The sequence below is a fragment of the Pezoporus wallicus genome, unplaced genomic scaffold (assembly GCF_028554395.1).
Source record: "Pezoporus wallicus isolate ANWC-B61680 ecotype Strahan unplaced genomic scaffold, APGP_CSIRO_Pwel_v1 contig_6658, whole genome shotgun sequence".
Taxonomy (NCBI): Eukaryota; Metazoa; Chordata; class Aves; order Psittaciformes; family Psittacidae; genus Pezoporus; species Pezoporus wallicus.
The window spans coordinates 6,185,058-6,200,839 of record NW_026642312.1 but is presented as its reverse complement, the minus strand read 5'-3'; the positions used below and the strand labels follow the sequence as shown (position 1 = coordinate 6,200,839).

General features: G+C 36.3%; 1 protein-coding gene across 2 annotated transcripts in view; it reads right to left on the bottom strand.

Moving 5' to 3' along the window:
• The window catches only part of ABCA13 (ATP binding cassette subfamily A member 13), a 173,001-nt gene that overhangs the window by 72,193 nt on the left and 85,026 nt on the right, over positions 1-15,782 (bottom strand). Inside the window, exons 41-42 of one of the 2 annotated variants that reach the window (XM_057428773.1) lie at positions 15,317-15,407; positions 699-930 (exon numbers count right to left, since the gene is read on the bottom strand). In XM_057428773.1, coding sequence (XP_057284756.1) covers positions 699-930; positions 15,317-15,407 — 323 coding nt within the window. The remainder of the gene's footprint in view (positions 1-698; positions 931-15,316; positions 15,408-15,782) is intronic. The other variant, XR_008974827.1, reaches the window with a different exon arrangement.

The window sequence follows — 15,782 nt, the reverse complement described above, 5'->3', positions numbered from 1 at the left end:
TCCACATTAATGTCTAGTTCTATTAGCTTTCAGGCTCAAGATCATACATGTTTACCAAGAAATTAAAGAACTATAAAATCCACATATAGGAAACATATCAAAACAGCAAACTGAACTCATTTCAATGACTATATGTGAACACGTTAAGAAATCAGATACAATTATATTTAAACAAGTCTCAACATCTCTCCATGGCCATCTTTCTCTTTATAAACATGCATTCCTAACAGTTAGCATGCTTAGGTGCTTTTATGTTTCATTTATAAATTCAAACAGCATCATGTTATGTTTACGGTGATACCTACTGGATATTTGTCCTGTAGAGAAAGTGATCTGCATATGAAATGCACTTGAAAATGGCTAAGCAATTAGTTAAAATGAAGCAGGCAAAAGCTTGTTTAAATACACTTGTGAATTTACATATAAATGGCCATGGCTGGTATTGAAACAGATTTCAGTTCAAAGTGCTCCAAAGTCTTTGCCCTTTCCTTCAGAAAATCCTTTGCATAATGCTTTTCTAATTTTATTTCTCCCTCATTATAATCTATAAAAATGTACTAAATATCTGAAAAGTAAATAGCTATTGTAAAAAGTAACCTATTGTTCTTCCTAGAAAACAAATAATCTTTAAAATATGAGAACTCAAGGGTGAAGGTCCCCCAACCGTGGATATTGCTGATGATGGATGAGCCCTTTACCTAAAGAAAGATTCTGCGTCATCATAAAGTCTTGGTGTTAGCTTGAGAGAAGGGTAATCAGTAGCCAGTGGCTTCACATTAAACAAGGCCATTGCCAGTGCAACAAAGAGGACAGGCAGCAGCACATTTAACAGGGTTCCTCTCCAGTCTCTCCTAGTGTGGTGAAACCTCTTAATCAGAAGGGCAACAATCTGTGCAAGAAAAAGACGGGCTCCATGCACACTCAGGGCCCCTGTGAGAAATGAGACAGGCAAAAAAATCACAACCACAACAAACAAGACAAAATTGACAAACAAGAAAAATAATTTTAATTTGATATATTTCAAATGTAGAACATAATAGTCTTTGGGAGGGAGAGAGGGAGGGAGGGAGGGAGGGAGGGAGGGAGGGAGGGAGGGAGGGAGAGAGGGAGGGAGGGAGGGAGGGAGGGAGGGAGGGAGGAGGGAGGAGGGAGGAGGGAGGAGGGAGGAAGGAAGGAAGGAAGGAAGGAAGGAAGGAAGGAAGGAAGGAAGGAAGGAAGGAAGGAAGGAAGGAAGGAAGGAAGGAAGGAAGGAAGGAAGGAAGGAAGGAAGGAAGGAAGGAAGGAAGGAAGGAAGGAAGGAAGGAAGGAAGGAAGGAAGGAAGGAAGGAAGGAAGGAAGGAAGGAAGGAAGGAAAAACAGACAAAAAATGCCATATTTTATGATCCCTTGGGATTCTCTTACTACCTCCCCTTCTGTATAGGACTAGATAACAATCTTAGCAGAAAAAGGTTTTTTTTAAGCAAACTTCTTATGAAGTAATAAGGTCTTTGAATTATTATGGCAAGACTTCAAATAGTTGACTCAGTACAGAAATTGAGACAGTTGAAAGCAGAGCAATTTTCAAGGTGTGAGTGTTTTTAGAATAAAAGAGTTCCTTTAGGGGCTTCCAGATGAACATCACTGAAATTGTAAAATATACCATCTCTCACTCATTAAAGCTGTGAAATGCCAGAAAAGGAGCATGGAATGAAGTATTTGCTGTAGTCTTAGACCTGTTAATAGATTATAAGCAAGAAATGTGAGTGAAAGATGTTTCAAAATATTTGACCCTTTGAATCTCTGAAAGAGGACTATGACACCTACTTTCTTGGGACAGAAGGAAATCAAAGCTGTCATTCATTCTTTTGTCTTAGCAAATAGAGAGAAATGATAAAAAATTCATTCAGGTTGCAGTAAGAAGAGAAAATGTCATCCTGAGTAAAAATAATTTTCCATTTTAACCAATATCCTGACTCTTATTCAATGTTTCTAGTGCTGGCCAGCCGAGATACATCACAGGAAGATACAATAAGCCATTATAATAAAAGCATGTGTTTGCTGTAGGCATCACTTCTTTTAATTATTTTTTTTCTGAAACCCAATATGGTTATTATTTAAAATTCTCATTGACAAAGGTGTCAAACGTCCTTCTGAATCATCTTAAATTTTACTCTTTCTGACCTTGAATTTTGTCATTCCATTGTGTTTCAAGTAAAAACAACAACAAAAAAAATCTTGTTCATCTGTTTTGAATTTATTCTTTTTGGTGGTACTGGATATGTTCTTAAATCTTGATTTAGGAGGCAGTTTATAGAATTTTCCAAGCTATCATCTGTATAAATAATCTCAACCTTTCAGTCTCCTCTCATAAAAAACTTTATAGTCCAAACCAGCCTCACCACTTGCTTCAAGTCCTCTTATATCACCCACAGTATCCGATTCAAGATATATTGTGTTCAACATGACTGTCTGTCAGATGTGGAAACACTGCAGATTTATACAATAGCATTATGCATTCTTGTACTGATCTGCTTGTCTTTTTTATGCATCATGCCACTTTGTCTGACTGCAGCCACACTATGAAAAACAGCCTGCATTGGACTTTCCATAACTGACTCAGTATGGCTTTCAAGATTCCCAAGGTATTAAATCACCCTCCTCCCACCCCCAAAAAAAAACTATTAAATACTATTCCTGTGTACACTTTTCATTTAACCCTTCATGTTTCTGAATCCCACATGCATAGTCTAATTTAATTTTAACTAGAAACTACAGAATTTAGTTTTCCTTCATAAAGTTTCTAATTCATTACACCTACATTTGGTATGTATGTCAGGAGGCATAAAAGATGCATATATTTATGGCAAAAGAGTTCCTGATTACCACTGATAATCATAAAGGCTAGAAGACAAGACCAGATGACCTCTCTGTTATGAAGTCAATTTTTATGCAGAAAGCTTATGGAAATATTCTCATTAATAATTTAGATCACAAAATTAAAAATCTGACCCAACTGTTAGAAGCTGTCTTGCTTGACTTACGATTGCAATTATCCACAAGAAGTGCAATTATGTTCACAATTAAGTTGTACTTCCCAATTCATCCACTCTCCTTTGTACTATGGAAAAGATTTTTGCCACTTTCCAATTCGTGCAGTTAAGATCAGGTACAGGAAAACAGAGCATAAGTTCTAAAATCTGGAAACCAATATTCTGAAAATCCTTACCTACTGACTACTATAGAATTAGGAGCAAAACCAAATACTGTAAGAGTTTAACTGGAGATTAGATGGTCCTTTTTTCCCCTTTTTGAGGTTCAAGAAAATAATATAATTCTAACTTTTTTTTCATAGCACAATAAAATAAGGAAAAATGGCCTATGCAATTGCTATGTTAACATCCAGGAGTAGACATTTCCAATTCTACTTCTGTAATTTTCACATTCTGAGGAGGTCCAGAATTTGGGAAGATAATTCTAGAACTGAAATACCCTGGCAGAACAGTTCAGCTTGCTCACATGAAAATGTTTGCATTTGGAAGCAATATATATTGACTAGCTTATTAGAAGTTCTGTGTCAAAGTAGTTCTAGGCTGAGCTGGTGACCTGACATCATTCTGCATTTAATCACATGCCATACTGGCATAAGGCCAGTGCTAGCCAGCCAATCTGTGCACAACATTCCATTGGGAGGTATATAAATTTCCTTCATTTTGTTACATATTTGTTTACTCATTATAAAATTAAGTAAGTATAATATTTATTTTGTTTTCAGGAGGATTTTTAGGACTGATTTTCATGTAGGGCCTTTGAATAAAAGTCATTTTGTGTGAGGTATAAAGGGAATGCCTCTAGTCTATATTTCATACTATGATTAATTCTTGCTTATATGGAATAAGGTCATGAGCTGTCTCCATACAGGTCAGAAAAATCTGTATTTTGGGGTTGTTTTGTTTTTTTGGTTGGTCTTTAGGTGTTGTTTTTTTTTTTCACAAAACACTATGACGTAACCTGAAAAATGTTTTGTACAACATAAAAACATATGTCAATTTATTAACAAATAAATGAGCTGCAACCTTTCTGTTGTTGCTGGGAGAGAAGGAACAGCTCAAATGATTAATTTCCAGTCATGCTTTCATATGAAATACAACTGATACAAACGCTAAGCACCAATCTAAAATACTCCACTTACACACTGATGCACCTTAACCCTACCTTCTGCAGGAGAGCTTTGGAGTGACTAGCTAGCAAACTAAGAAATAATTAAAAACAGGACTAATTTGTGTTATAGTGAATAATCCAACTGAATAGAATACATTATAATTATCAAAATAACAAACTGAATAGTATACAAGATCTAGGTCCTCAACAGCCCATTAAATGCAGCAAATGACTACCCCAAAAAGATTTGTTCCTAACTCCTAACACCTCCAACTTTTGTACAAGTTATTAAGTGAACCTGAGCAGAGCCCATCTGAATCTACCTGTTCCTAGAACAGTCCAGCAACAGAGTATGATGCTACAAAGATCTACAAAATACTCAGAACAGGACATTTTTAAAGGAAGCAAGAATCCAACTCAAGGAGTCTACTAATTTTTTTCCAGCCATACCATAGCCTCACTTGCACTACAAATATCACCCTTTAATTTCAAAACCTTGCACTTTTTTTCAAAGTTAGAACATACTATTGTCTGTATTAAACAAACAGGTGAGCACCATTGAATGCAAGCAAAATATTTCTTAGCAATTATACTAATTAGATAGAAACTAAAAAAATAGATCCCCATTTTCCTTATTTTATTTCTTCACAAACATCTGTGTCTATTTATAGTAGACATTATAACTCTATCATATGAAACATTAATTTACCTGTAATGCCCATACAAGATACAAAGAAGATAAGCCAGCCTCCTGAATTCACATAACTAATACTGAAATACACATAGCATTTCCTGACTCTTTTAACCTTCTATTTAATGCAAGAATACCCAGTCTCATACCACTGCAAAAATCCATTAAGCTTTTTTATCACTCATATCAAAATAACAGAAAATCCTCTAAAAGTAAAAATACCACACCATGCACCAGCACCTCATGTATGGTAATAGATAAGAATTTTAGAACAGATGTGCATCACAGCCACTCTGTATTTTAAAGGAAGATCTGGGTAGTGAAAGAGTCCAAATGGCATTTAGCAAATAAATACGGTAGTTAGAAAGTCAGTGAACTGAGACTTGTGCTTTTAATTTATGGATATGATTTATAATCTTACCTTCCCAAACCTATTTGTCAGTTTTATCTACTCATTGCATTCAGCCTTAAAATGACTGCAAGCTGCCAAAGGTTCTGAGAAACTGGTTTTTCTTTATCCTTACTATTAGCCCACAGGGTGTTGAGACAGGGCTTGTCTTTAGGTTATGTTTCCAAGATACTGCTGCTAGTATAATAAACAATAATAGCCACCACAACAGCTAGGAAAAATAACACCCTAGTTGCCACTGAAGTGTTAGCTGATATCAAAAAAACACTTGTTCATACTAGTATGAAAATGAGCAGACATGCAGCCAAACAGAAACTTGACTGATTATATATATATTTTGTTTGCAACACTTTTAGGGAATGGTACAAGCACTTCCTCTGGGTATAAAAACACTGTTATAATTTTCAATGGAAGGAAATAATTTTCTAGTACAAAATTGTGAGTTTTCTTCCCTCCTCCAGTAAGAAGCACACAAATAGAGTACAAATATAAAGAAATGGGAAACAGTGGTGCTGCCTTCCTATCCATTACCCTACAGACATCAAAGAGAACCAAAAAGGCCTGTTACAATGACAGACAACCTGATTTGATGAACACCCATCCAAATTAGTCTGCCTAAACTAGTCTGGTCCTGATGAAAGAGGAGAACACATTGCTGAATGCACTGTTCCCATAATTTATAAAAATAGGGTTTATAGATATAGCATGACCATCAGATCAAAGGAGGTGATCCTGTCCCTCTGCTCTTGTGAGACCCCAATGGTGTACTGTGTACATTTCTGGTGTACCTCAATATAAGAAGGACATGGAACTGTTGGAACAAGTCCAGAGGAGGGCCATGAGGATGATCAGGGGGCTGGAGCACCGCCCATATGAATATAGGCTGAGAAAGTTGGGGCTGTTCAGCCTGGAAACAGCTGCATGGAGACCTCATGGCAGCCTTCCAGTATCTGAAGGGGGCCTATAAGGATGCTGTGGAGGGACTCTTCATTAGGGACTGTAGTGATAGGACAAGGGGTAATGGGTTTAAATGAAAACAGGGGAAGTTTAGATTGGATATAAGGAGGAAGTTCTTTACTGCAACGGTGGTGTGGCACTGGAATGGGTCGCCCAGGGAAGTTGTGAATGCTCCACCCCTGGCAGTGTTCAAGGACAGGATGGACAGCCTTGGGTGACATGGTTTAGTGTGTGGTGTCCCTGCCCATGTCCGGGTGGTTGGAACTAGATGATCTTAAGGTCCTTTCCAACCCTAACTATTCTATGCTGCTATTATTTATTTATACAGCTGTGATTTTCAGTGCCTAATACAATCTCTGTTGCTACATGTTTTCTTCTGCTTTGCCTTGATTTGTACCTCTTCTTTACATTTTAGTTAGCGTTTCTGCCAGCTTAAACTGTACCGAAAGAGAAGTTGGAGTTAAGCACCAAGTATTTTTTTAGCTTTTTGTGGCAAACTGTACTGTAGCCAGAACACCTTCAACATGGTAAGATGGAAATATTTTTTAAAAACAAATAAAAAACAAATATTCAGCCAGGTGAATACAACCCTACCACGCCCTGAACAGGAAAATTACTCCAGTTCTGGGACATCTATTTCTCTGATTCTGAACTTCTGCATGATTAATTTGCAACATTAACAAATATGTTAATTTCCATTTTCAGGAGATAATTTTCCAAATAGATATGCTTTTATTGTAGTACTATCTCCCCTGCAGTGATCCACCTGCAATGAACTGCCATGTGGAAGATGGGACAAGAGGTGGAACAACTGAAAAATAGGCACAGAATGGTGGCTACAAAATGGAAACCCATTTGCACTTTCAATCTGTATTCTCTAAAAGTGTAAAAGCAGGGAATTACAATCTACCACAACTGCCAAAAAATATCTCTGCTGATTTCATACACAGATATATACATACATATGTATATATCTCAGACTTGGCAGAGAGAATACATTTATACTTGCATAGGCAAACATCCATCAGATACATCACCTGCTCTAGTATATACCCTCTTATAACAATAAGCAGCACATATTTTGAGATCAGTTACTTTTCTTTGTAGAAGTGGAAATCAATACTCAGAAAGCTATTAGAATTCAAACCACTGAATTCAGCCTGTAGACTAAGGTTACAACATTCCAAGAGGCCAGGCTGGATGATGCTTTCAGCAATCTGGTCTAGTGGAAGGTGTCCCTGCCCACGGCAGGTTTGGAACTAGATGATTTCTTAGGGTCCTGTCCAACACAAAGCATTCCACAATTCTATAATTCTATGACTGAATCTAAAGTAGAAAATAGAGGTATAACCCATTTTGTTGCAGACTTTGGCTATGCCTGATGAAAATTTGGAGAAAGAGCAGGACAGAAATACAATCTGAATCTTCTCTACCACAGCACTTGGGTGTGAGACAAGGCTAAATTTTTTAGCATGTTCAAACTAGATAGATTAAATGTAGTAAGGGTTGAAGAAGCTATATATTTAAACCAAGCTTTCTCAAGTACTTCCCATGGGTAACATGCTTTCCAGAAAGGGGACTTTTCATTTTTTTTACTGCAGATGACCTCTGTTATGCAGCTGCTCAGTTCACAGTGAGTGGCCTTTGGAGGCACTGTACAGAGCAATCTGTAACAAGCCTCCTGGAACCCTCCTCTGGAAAGGAGGAAATTGAAAATCTGGAAGCCTCCTCCTATGAGTTACAGAGGAAACTCAAACAAATGGAGCAAACCTCTTCAGCAGAGCCAAGAGTTCACCCTGATAAAGACATTCTTAGCCACTTTAACTTTTACAATTTGTGCAAGTATTAATAGGAACAAAGTACTTGGGCTAAAATATTGCAACTTCCATAATTGAGAATATTTTTAGACACTGTCCCTACCGGAGTTACTCTATTAACAATAAAATCATCTCAGTTTGGTCACAGGAATAGTTCAAAACTGAAAGATGACCAAGTTCTGCACAAGGCATGTTTTATTCAGCCACATCTGTAGCAAACAATTGAAAAATGTATTTGATGAATAATCTATTTCCTCAGGCATTCTGGTATATCATAAATAGTGATATTAAACAGCTACAAGGAGCTTAAAAGAACCAACTGTTCCATTTTTCATAATGAATCCAATGGATATGGTAACCTAGATAAACTGCAAATTATATTAAGAAACAGGGAAAAACGCCATAGGTAAAAATTTCTACCTGTAAAAAAGTCCAACACCAGGAATACCTATCATAAGGTCTCACTTAACTCATGTTAGTGTAATACATAAATCTTATCAAGGAGTCATCTTATGAACTATATGCGTTTATTGCAAAACAGCAAAAAGAATTTCAGTTCTGTCTTAAGTTCTGGCTGCTCATCATTCTGCCTTTCTTACTGAATCTGCTTTGGATGTTGTCCCTGTAACTCCTAAAATAGGTTTTTGTTAGCTTTGAGAAACTAAATGTTACTAGTATTGGGAAAACAAATGTATGACTATTGATAACATGTTTGTGGTCTTTTGTAACACAAATAAATATTCTAATGACAGAGCAGAAACAACAATTTCACCAAATGAGATAGTTTTGAGAAGGTACTGGACACATGAAAATCTAGTTTTATGCATAAGTATCAACCTCAAATAGTGCCTTGCTAAGACAACTGTGTACCCCACCTTCTACTTACAAATGACCTTTACTTATTAGATGACACAAGATGTTAAGAAGACTCCATGAAGCCCCTTCCCTAAGCAATGTTCCATTTCAGAATGAAAAGTAAGTATACTTACTTAATGATGAACATTTCCTACAAAATTTGACCATTTACATTACTTACGTAACAGAAGTTAAAGTATCTGTATTTGCTGATGAAAAAGCATTAACAAAGCAAAGCTACATTTTAAAATACTTGTGTGCATGTGTGCACATACACTGTCTTCTTCTATAAAAATATATAAATATAGACACATCCAGGAAAACTTGGAAAAAATATTTACAAAATACATAATCTACCTGTAACATAAAAACAAGGCAAGGAACCAGCAGATTTTACTTTGCATATAAAACCTAAAGACTAGTGATTAACAACAACTATTTGTTAATATCAAATACAATTTTCTGTTTAGAAGGCATTATAGATATGTAAAAATTCTATGCATAAAGTCATGAAAAGTTACATGCATATCAGTTCCAGTGACCAGCAATTTCAAAAAAAAAAGTCTCTGTCTCTCTGTTTTTTCTAGGCAGGATATAAAAGGCATCACTTCTTTCATCATAAGATGGAGTGATGCAACAATTTTCTTCATTCATTTTCAATTAGTTAGAAACTGAAAATACTCAATAAACCTCAGATCACAATTTGACATCTGGATCTACATAGCATAACACCTTTCTTCAAGTATACCTTGCGGTCTAAATGAAGTTCTTTCTTACACTTTAAGAACAAGAAATATTACCAAATTACAGAGCCGAGAAAAGCGGCTAAGTCATATGGGTGACCTATTATGGAACCAACTCAATTCCATCGGCACGTCATGGACAATTCATACGATTTTTAAAATAGAGATTTCAGAAGGGATTATTGTTTTGTTCTGTGGTGCTTTACCACTTGCAGAAAACTATGCTCTTCAGCTGGGTCCCCTTTTTGGCAGGTACTTTACTGACCAGCTGCTTTAATGACCCTTTTTCTCTTTAGAGCTGAAGAGAACAAAATGCCTCTATGAGGAAGGCAAGATAATTCACTTCTTTAATTTTCTAGCAGTTGAGATGAATAGGAGGACAAAAGGGTGGAGAACAGGAAGTGGATCAGCTTGCTGGCATTTTAAGAGTACCTCCCTTTATTAGAAAACAGCTCTTTCCATTGATTTTTAATAGCCCTCTGATGTATAAGCCTTTCTAGCAAAGAGCCCAAGATATCTATCCTGTGGATGAAAAGTGAAAAAGGACCAGGCATCAATCACAAGGACATTAACTGGTAGGGAAAATATTCGGATGAGAGAAGAAAGTAGTGGGTGAAAAAAAGTGAAACATATTTGAGGTAGTGGGAGAACATAACTGCTTACTTTCAGGAAGATAGGAGTTACAGTTATGCACTTACTGAGAAAACGAATTAAAGGTAAACGAATTTAAGGCAAACCTTAAACAAGGTGATATCATTTTTGAGATCAGATATCTTTTTCTGATTACTTATAGGTAATATTATAAAGGTACTTCATCCTCATTCTATGCTTTAGAGAATCCTGAAAGAGTGACAAAAGGAAAAAAGAAGCAAGGTTGAGGAGTATTAAAACAATGAAAAAGCTGAAGGAAAACATAATGTATGTAAGATAATGGAAAACTGAGATGCTGTATCTTCTCCTTATCAGTAGTTGGCAAAAATCTGAAAATTTTAGTATCAGTCTTCATTCCATCAGCCACTTCTAAACTGGCTAGTAAGTAGCAACTGCTACTTACTGTCCAGTTTTCTACTCAAAAATCAAGTTACATTTTGCAAGGTGGAGCACCAAAAATAATTCTTATGGCCTTTTAGGAGAATGTTACAGGGAAATAAAAGAAGAGTGTTCCACTTAAAAACTGACGTTATAACTTCAAACATATTATAAAAAATACTGGCAACCTTCATTTTGTAATTATAACAAACTCAATTTGTCATAATGTACTAAAAGCTCCTCTCTAAGAACAGAAGAAACCACTTGATCACTGATCAATAGACATCAAATTCCACCCATGTGCAGAAATCAGTAACACCTTTTACTGTCACGCATTTTCTGCAAAGGCCCCAGGCATGTGTCAAATGCATCAGGAGAGGGAAAATACTAACTGCAGGGTAGACAAACTGCAACTGTTAACTAACCTATAGGAGAAGTGCCTGCCTTTAGCTTCCAGATGTTTGTTTCTCTTAATGTTTCCTATACTCCATTTATCACTTCTGTCCCTGTAAAACTTAGAACTATACCTTAATAGACAGTTTTCTCCATGGATTAAAAAAAAAGAATTGTACTTTTTTAAGCAAACCACTTCTCCATCTTTTATTCCATAAACTACATTAACTGACCCCTGACAGTGCCTTTATAAGCAGTTATAAGGACTTCATCTCCAGCCTCCAGTGTTAAATCTTCTCTGTTCAATTTCCAAATTCTCAACTTTCCTTAAAGGCATTCAAACTTAAAAACATGGACATAAAAGTTGTACATGCTATTGTAGCATCAGTCTCATCAATTTTGTTCTGATAGTCAAACTGACCTCTTCACATCCTTTTGTACATTAAATTGAAACATAAATCATCTCAGCTATACTGTTTAAAAGCGCTTTTTCACTAGGATTGGTAGGTAACTTTCAAAGTCAATGTTTTCTAGGATATTGCTCCTCATTACATACATTGCCCAGCATTTAGCTTAATTAAACCACACTTTATTTAGAATAGATTCAGCTTTTCAAGTGATCTAAGTCACTCTTTAGGAATGATTCATTACCATTCTACCAATACCTTGCAGCAGTCCTCCTTTTTTTTTTCATAAGCAAGATTATATACTTCAGTATCACTGATGATAATAATCCAAAGGCAGAGTTGAAACGTAGTTAAAATTCACTGAAAGCTCTTCAGTGTGATGCTTTACTATAGATAACTGCTTTTTTCAGCTACAGTTGCTGAATTAAATTAGCTTTCAGAAGCACATTAAGTGCTCTATGCTGTTGATCTCTTCAATCCTAATAGAAGCAATTTAATATTTTGCCCCAAATCCTTTAAAATGGCTGACAACAGCTACAGCTGCTTCAGAGAAAGGTGTAAGCAACCATAAAAATTAGTTATGAATCAACCTGCTTCCACTCAAACATTCTCAGTGGCCAATTTATTGAAGAAGTTGATGGACACTAAGTAATGTAATTTTTGACTGTGTGAAAAATATAATTTTATCCATTTCGAATTTTGTACAGTTCAGTTTTCGCTATATCTCGGGTTCCAACTGCATTTTTTTGCCAAAAGAGATTATAATCAAAGCTGGTAACTTCCAAACGTCTCTGAGATGTAGAATGCTACAAAAATTTGTCTCTTTAGCAAGATATCTGAATATTTTAATTTTGCAGCACTGGTTCATTAATGATCCAATGAGCCCATTCTTCTATCTTATTGCCTGCTTTTGCATATGCTCAGAATATTTTGGTATTTACCCATGGTTAACTAGTCACCCCTTAGACTTTCTCTTAGCTCTCCTGATTATTTGTGTACACAGACTGCTTGCTGTAATTTATGATACTTTTATTGGACTCCATAGGGTTGGCTTCTCCATTTTCTCAAGGCTATTTGGCTCCAATGATCTTGTCATGCAGTCATTGCAATCTCAGTCCAACCTTTTTCCTGCATGCTCTGTATATATCTACAAAACAATAACCATCAACTGTGTGCCCCAGTTGTGTAGAAATTAATTATACATGCCTTTATTATAATATATTCATGTATTATGCCTGCACTCTTAGACATTTCCTGACTTAAAATTGTTAACTATTATCACCAAAAGGTGAGTTTTATTCTAAGGTTTTTTTAATTGCAATAAAGCTAAATATTATGAGTTAACCTTCCACAGAGGAAACTTAAACCACTAGAAATTACAAAGTGTGCTTTGCATCTTAAAATTATCAATATTGAAATTGTTACATAATTTAATGAATAGACTACTATTTACCTCTAATATTTGCATTCAGAATGGGTCAAATGATTCTGAGTTTATCTTACATGACTGTCATGTGTTGACCCTGGCCAGCAGCTAAGCACCACACAGCTGCGAGCTCACTCTCTCTCTGCCAGCAGGATGGGGGAGAGACTAGGAATACAGCAAGCAAGAAAACTTGTGAAGAAGAAATGAAGGGAAAGAAAAATCAAACAAATGAAAGAAAACAAAAACAACCAAACAAGAACAAAACCACAGGGAATGCAAAGGTAATCACATGAGTCTGGTAGCAATGGCTCAGCTGTCCAGGTCATGTCACCTCCCAGCTTCTTGCTCAAACTTAGCCTTATTCACCACAGGGAGGAGAGTCAGAATGGGAAAAAGAACCTTGACACTGCAAGCACTGCTCAGCAATAACCAAAACACTGGTCTATTACTAAGACTGTTTTACTCACAAATCTGAAGCACAGCACCATAAGAGCTGTTAGGCAGAAAATTAACGCCATTCCAGCGAGAGCCAGTACAATAAGACACTATAAAACATAAACAGAAATTATCAAAACTCCAACTTCAGTGAAATGCTGTCATAATTTGCTGAAGCAATGGCTTTTGCCTGGTTTTGTCACTGGTCATCAGCCTAAATCATGTATTGCTTTTTGTAGATTCATTTAAGAAGGCACATGTACAACAAGAGACAACATTTTGGCTTCTGCACAGTCCTGATGCCTCAAGGGCTGGGCACCAGTAAAGGATAGACAATACCTCTGCTTGTGCTCAGATCCATGCTTTGTCAAAGCAGCTCTCTCTTCCAAATTCCTTTACAAATCAAATAGCAACATCCTGTCATCTTCTCAATAACCCAGCTGTTTGCTCCAGGGGATTTCGAAAATTCATTTGACTACTTTGACAACAGAAAGTTTGACTGCCTTTGAATCTGCTTTCAAAGACAAAGTTATACAGGTCAAGGTATTGCCCATGGAGTATTCTGTTTAGCTTTGACAATGATGGATACCTTTCATGACCATTTCCCAGATCCCTTATGCCTACACTTTACAACTGTCCTTAATGATGAATGACAGTCATAGGCATGAATGACAATTTTCCACTACACTCAATACACTCATCCCCAAAGAAATGGCATTATCATTACATATCCTTGCTATAATTTATCAGACTGAAATACTGCAGAGTCTCTGATTACTAGATTCTTTATTAATGTAATAACTTGAACAAATACTAGGTTATAAGTTTTGCAGATGGTGAAAGATAAGAAGTTGTTAGGTACAGCATATTCTGTTTTCACTACTTTAGGAACTGTAAATCTTACTCTTTAAGGAAAATGCAATGTGAAGAAGACAGACTGTTTTGATTTGAAATTGGTTTGGATATCCTAGATGAGCCTTGAAGAAATACATAACGGGTGGTTATAAAATTAAGGGATATTCAAAACTGTATTTTAATGGAAGTCATCTTCTCACCACTCGGGGTTTTTTTGCTGTATAGTTACATCTTCATTGATTCAACAGGGACTGAAGTAGTGTAGCAAAAAGACCCTCTGGAAAAAGTCATCAAGTCTTTGTACTTTGCGAGAAAAGTTCTCAGGCCACAATTCTTGGCATTGATTACTCATTACCAGCAGATCCAACTGAATTTATCTTAACAACTAACACAAGCTTTGTTCAAAATTATTATTTCCATTACTATAACAAGGAACATGGTAAGTAGAGAAGCATAAGAATCACAGAACCAATAAGAAAATATTGATCAGCTTGGTGGGCATTGTTTTTAGAGAACTTGAGTTGCATTTTGCAAGGTATCACATTTGTGATTTATATAAGAAGCTTCCTAAGGTTTCAGAAATGTAAAGGTTTGCAGGGCAGGGAAACAGAAAGCATGAAGGAACTTGTTTTAAAACAAGCAAGCATGGAAGGGAACCTGAAATAACATGCCCTTGAGAGGATAAATGATCTTTACTCTGGGGGGCAACAGCTTTTATTTATTTTTTTATTTGCACATATATGGAGATGAATAGACTTTTCTAATAACTTCCAGATTTTACATCAGTGGTATACCTCAGCAATATTTATCCATTGTCAATATGAGTTAAAGAGGGTAATTTTTTTCAGGGTCTAGTAGGAAGCAGTACGTTAATGCTGATACCTGAAGAGAATGCTTGTGTTCACATTTATACATGGCAGAAGGGTGGGAAGACAACTCTAACATGATACAGAGGTGAATTGCAGTGCAAATAAAAACTTACTCTCCACAGCAGATCACTTTACACAGACAAAGAGAAAAAAAGTATTACTAGATGATGCCAGGCAGTATTCTCAATCTGCTTGTGCATTCCTCAACTTTGGGAACTTTGTGCATGTTTACCTTTGTATTTGTGATCTTTATAAATCTGGCTGCTTCAGAAGGTACCTAATTTTATACTTACAAGATGATTCAGCACCATTTCTATGGTCCAGGTGTGCTGTCCGTGGAACGCAGGGCATCTTCTCTGAGTCCTGCAGTAGCTTCAGAAAAACCTTTCATGAAATAGGAAAAAAGAAATTAGAATCCATTTTCTAAGAAACTACTTTACATATCCCAAACATCCACATTGCCAGATGTTAGCAGTGGCTGCTGTAGCCACCCTCCTGGAATATGACTATAAAATTAATCAAGCTCTCGAGAGGAAGAATCCTGGGGATAAGGGAAAAAGAAGAAATGCCAATAGATGCAAAAGCACCCATACAATGTATTGTTGGCCCATGCACACTACTATCTGCAAAGATTTTTCAGTAGACTGGTTGCCCTTGGTTGATATTTTATGCTCCTAAACTGTGGTATATTTCGGAAATCAGTTACTACAGTTTTTTACTAAAGGCATGTAGACAGCTTCAAGTCTTTTCTGATACGTT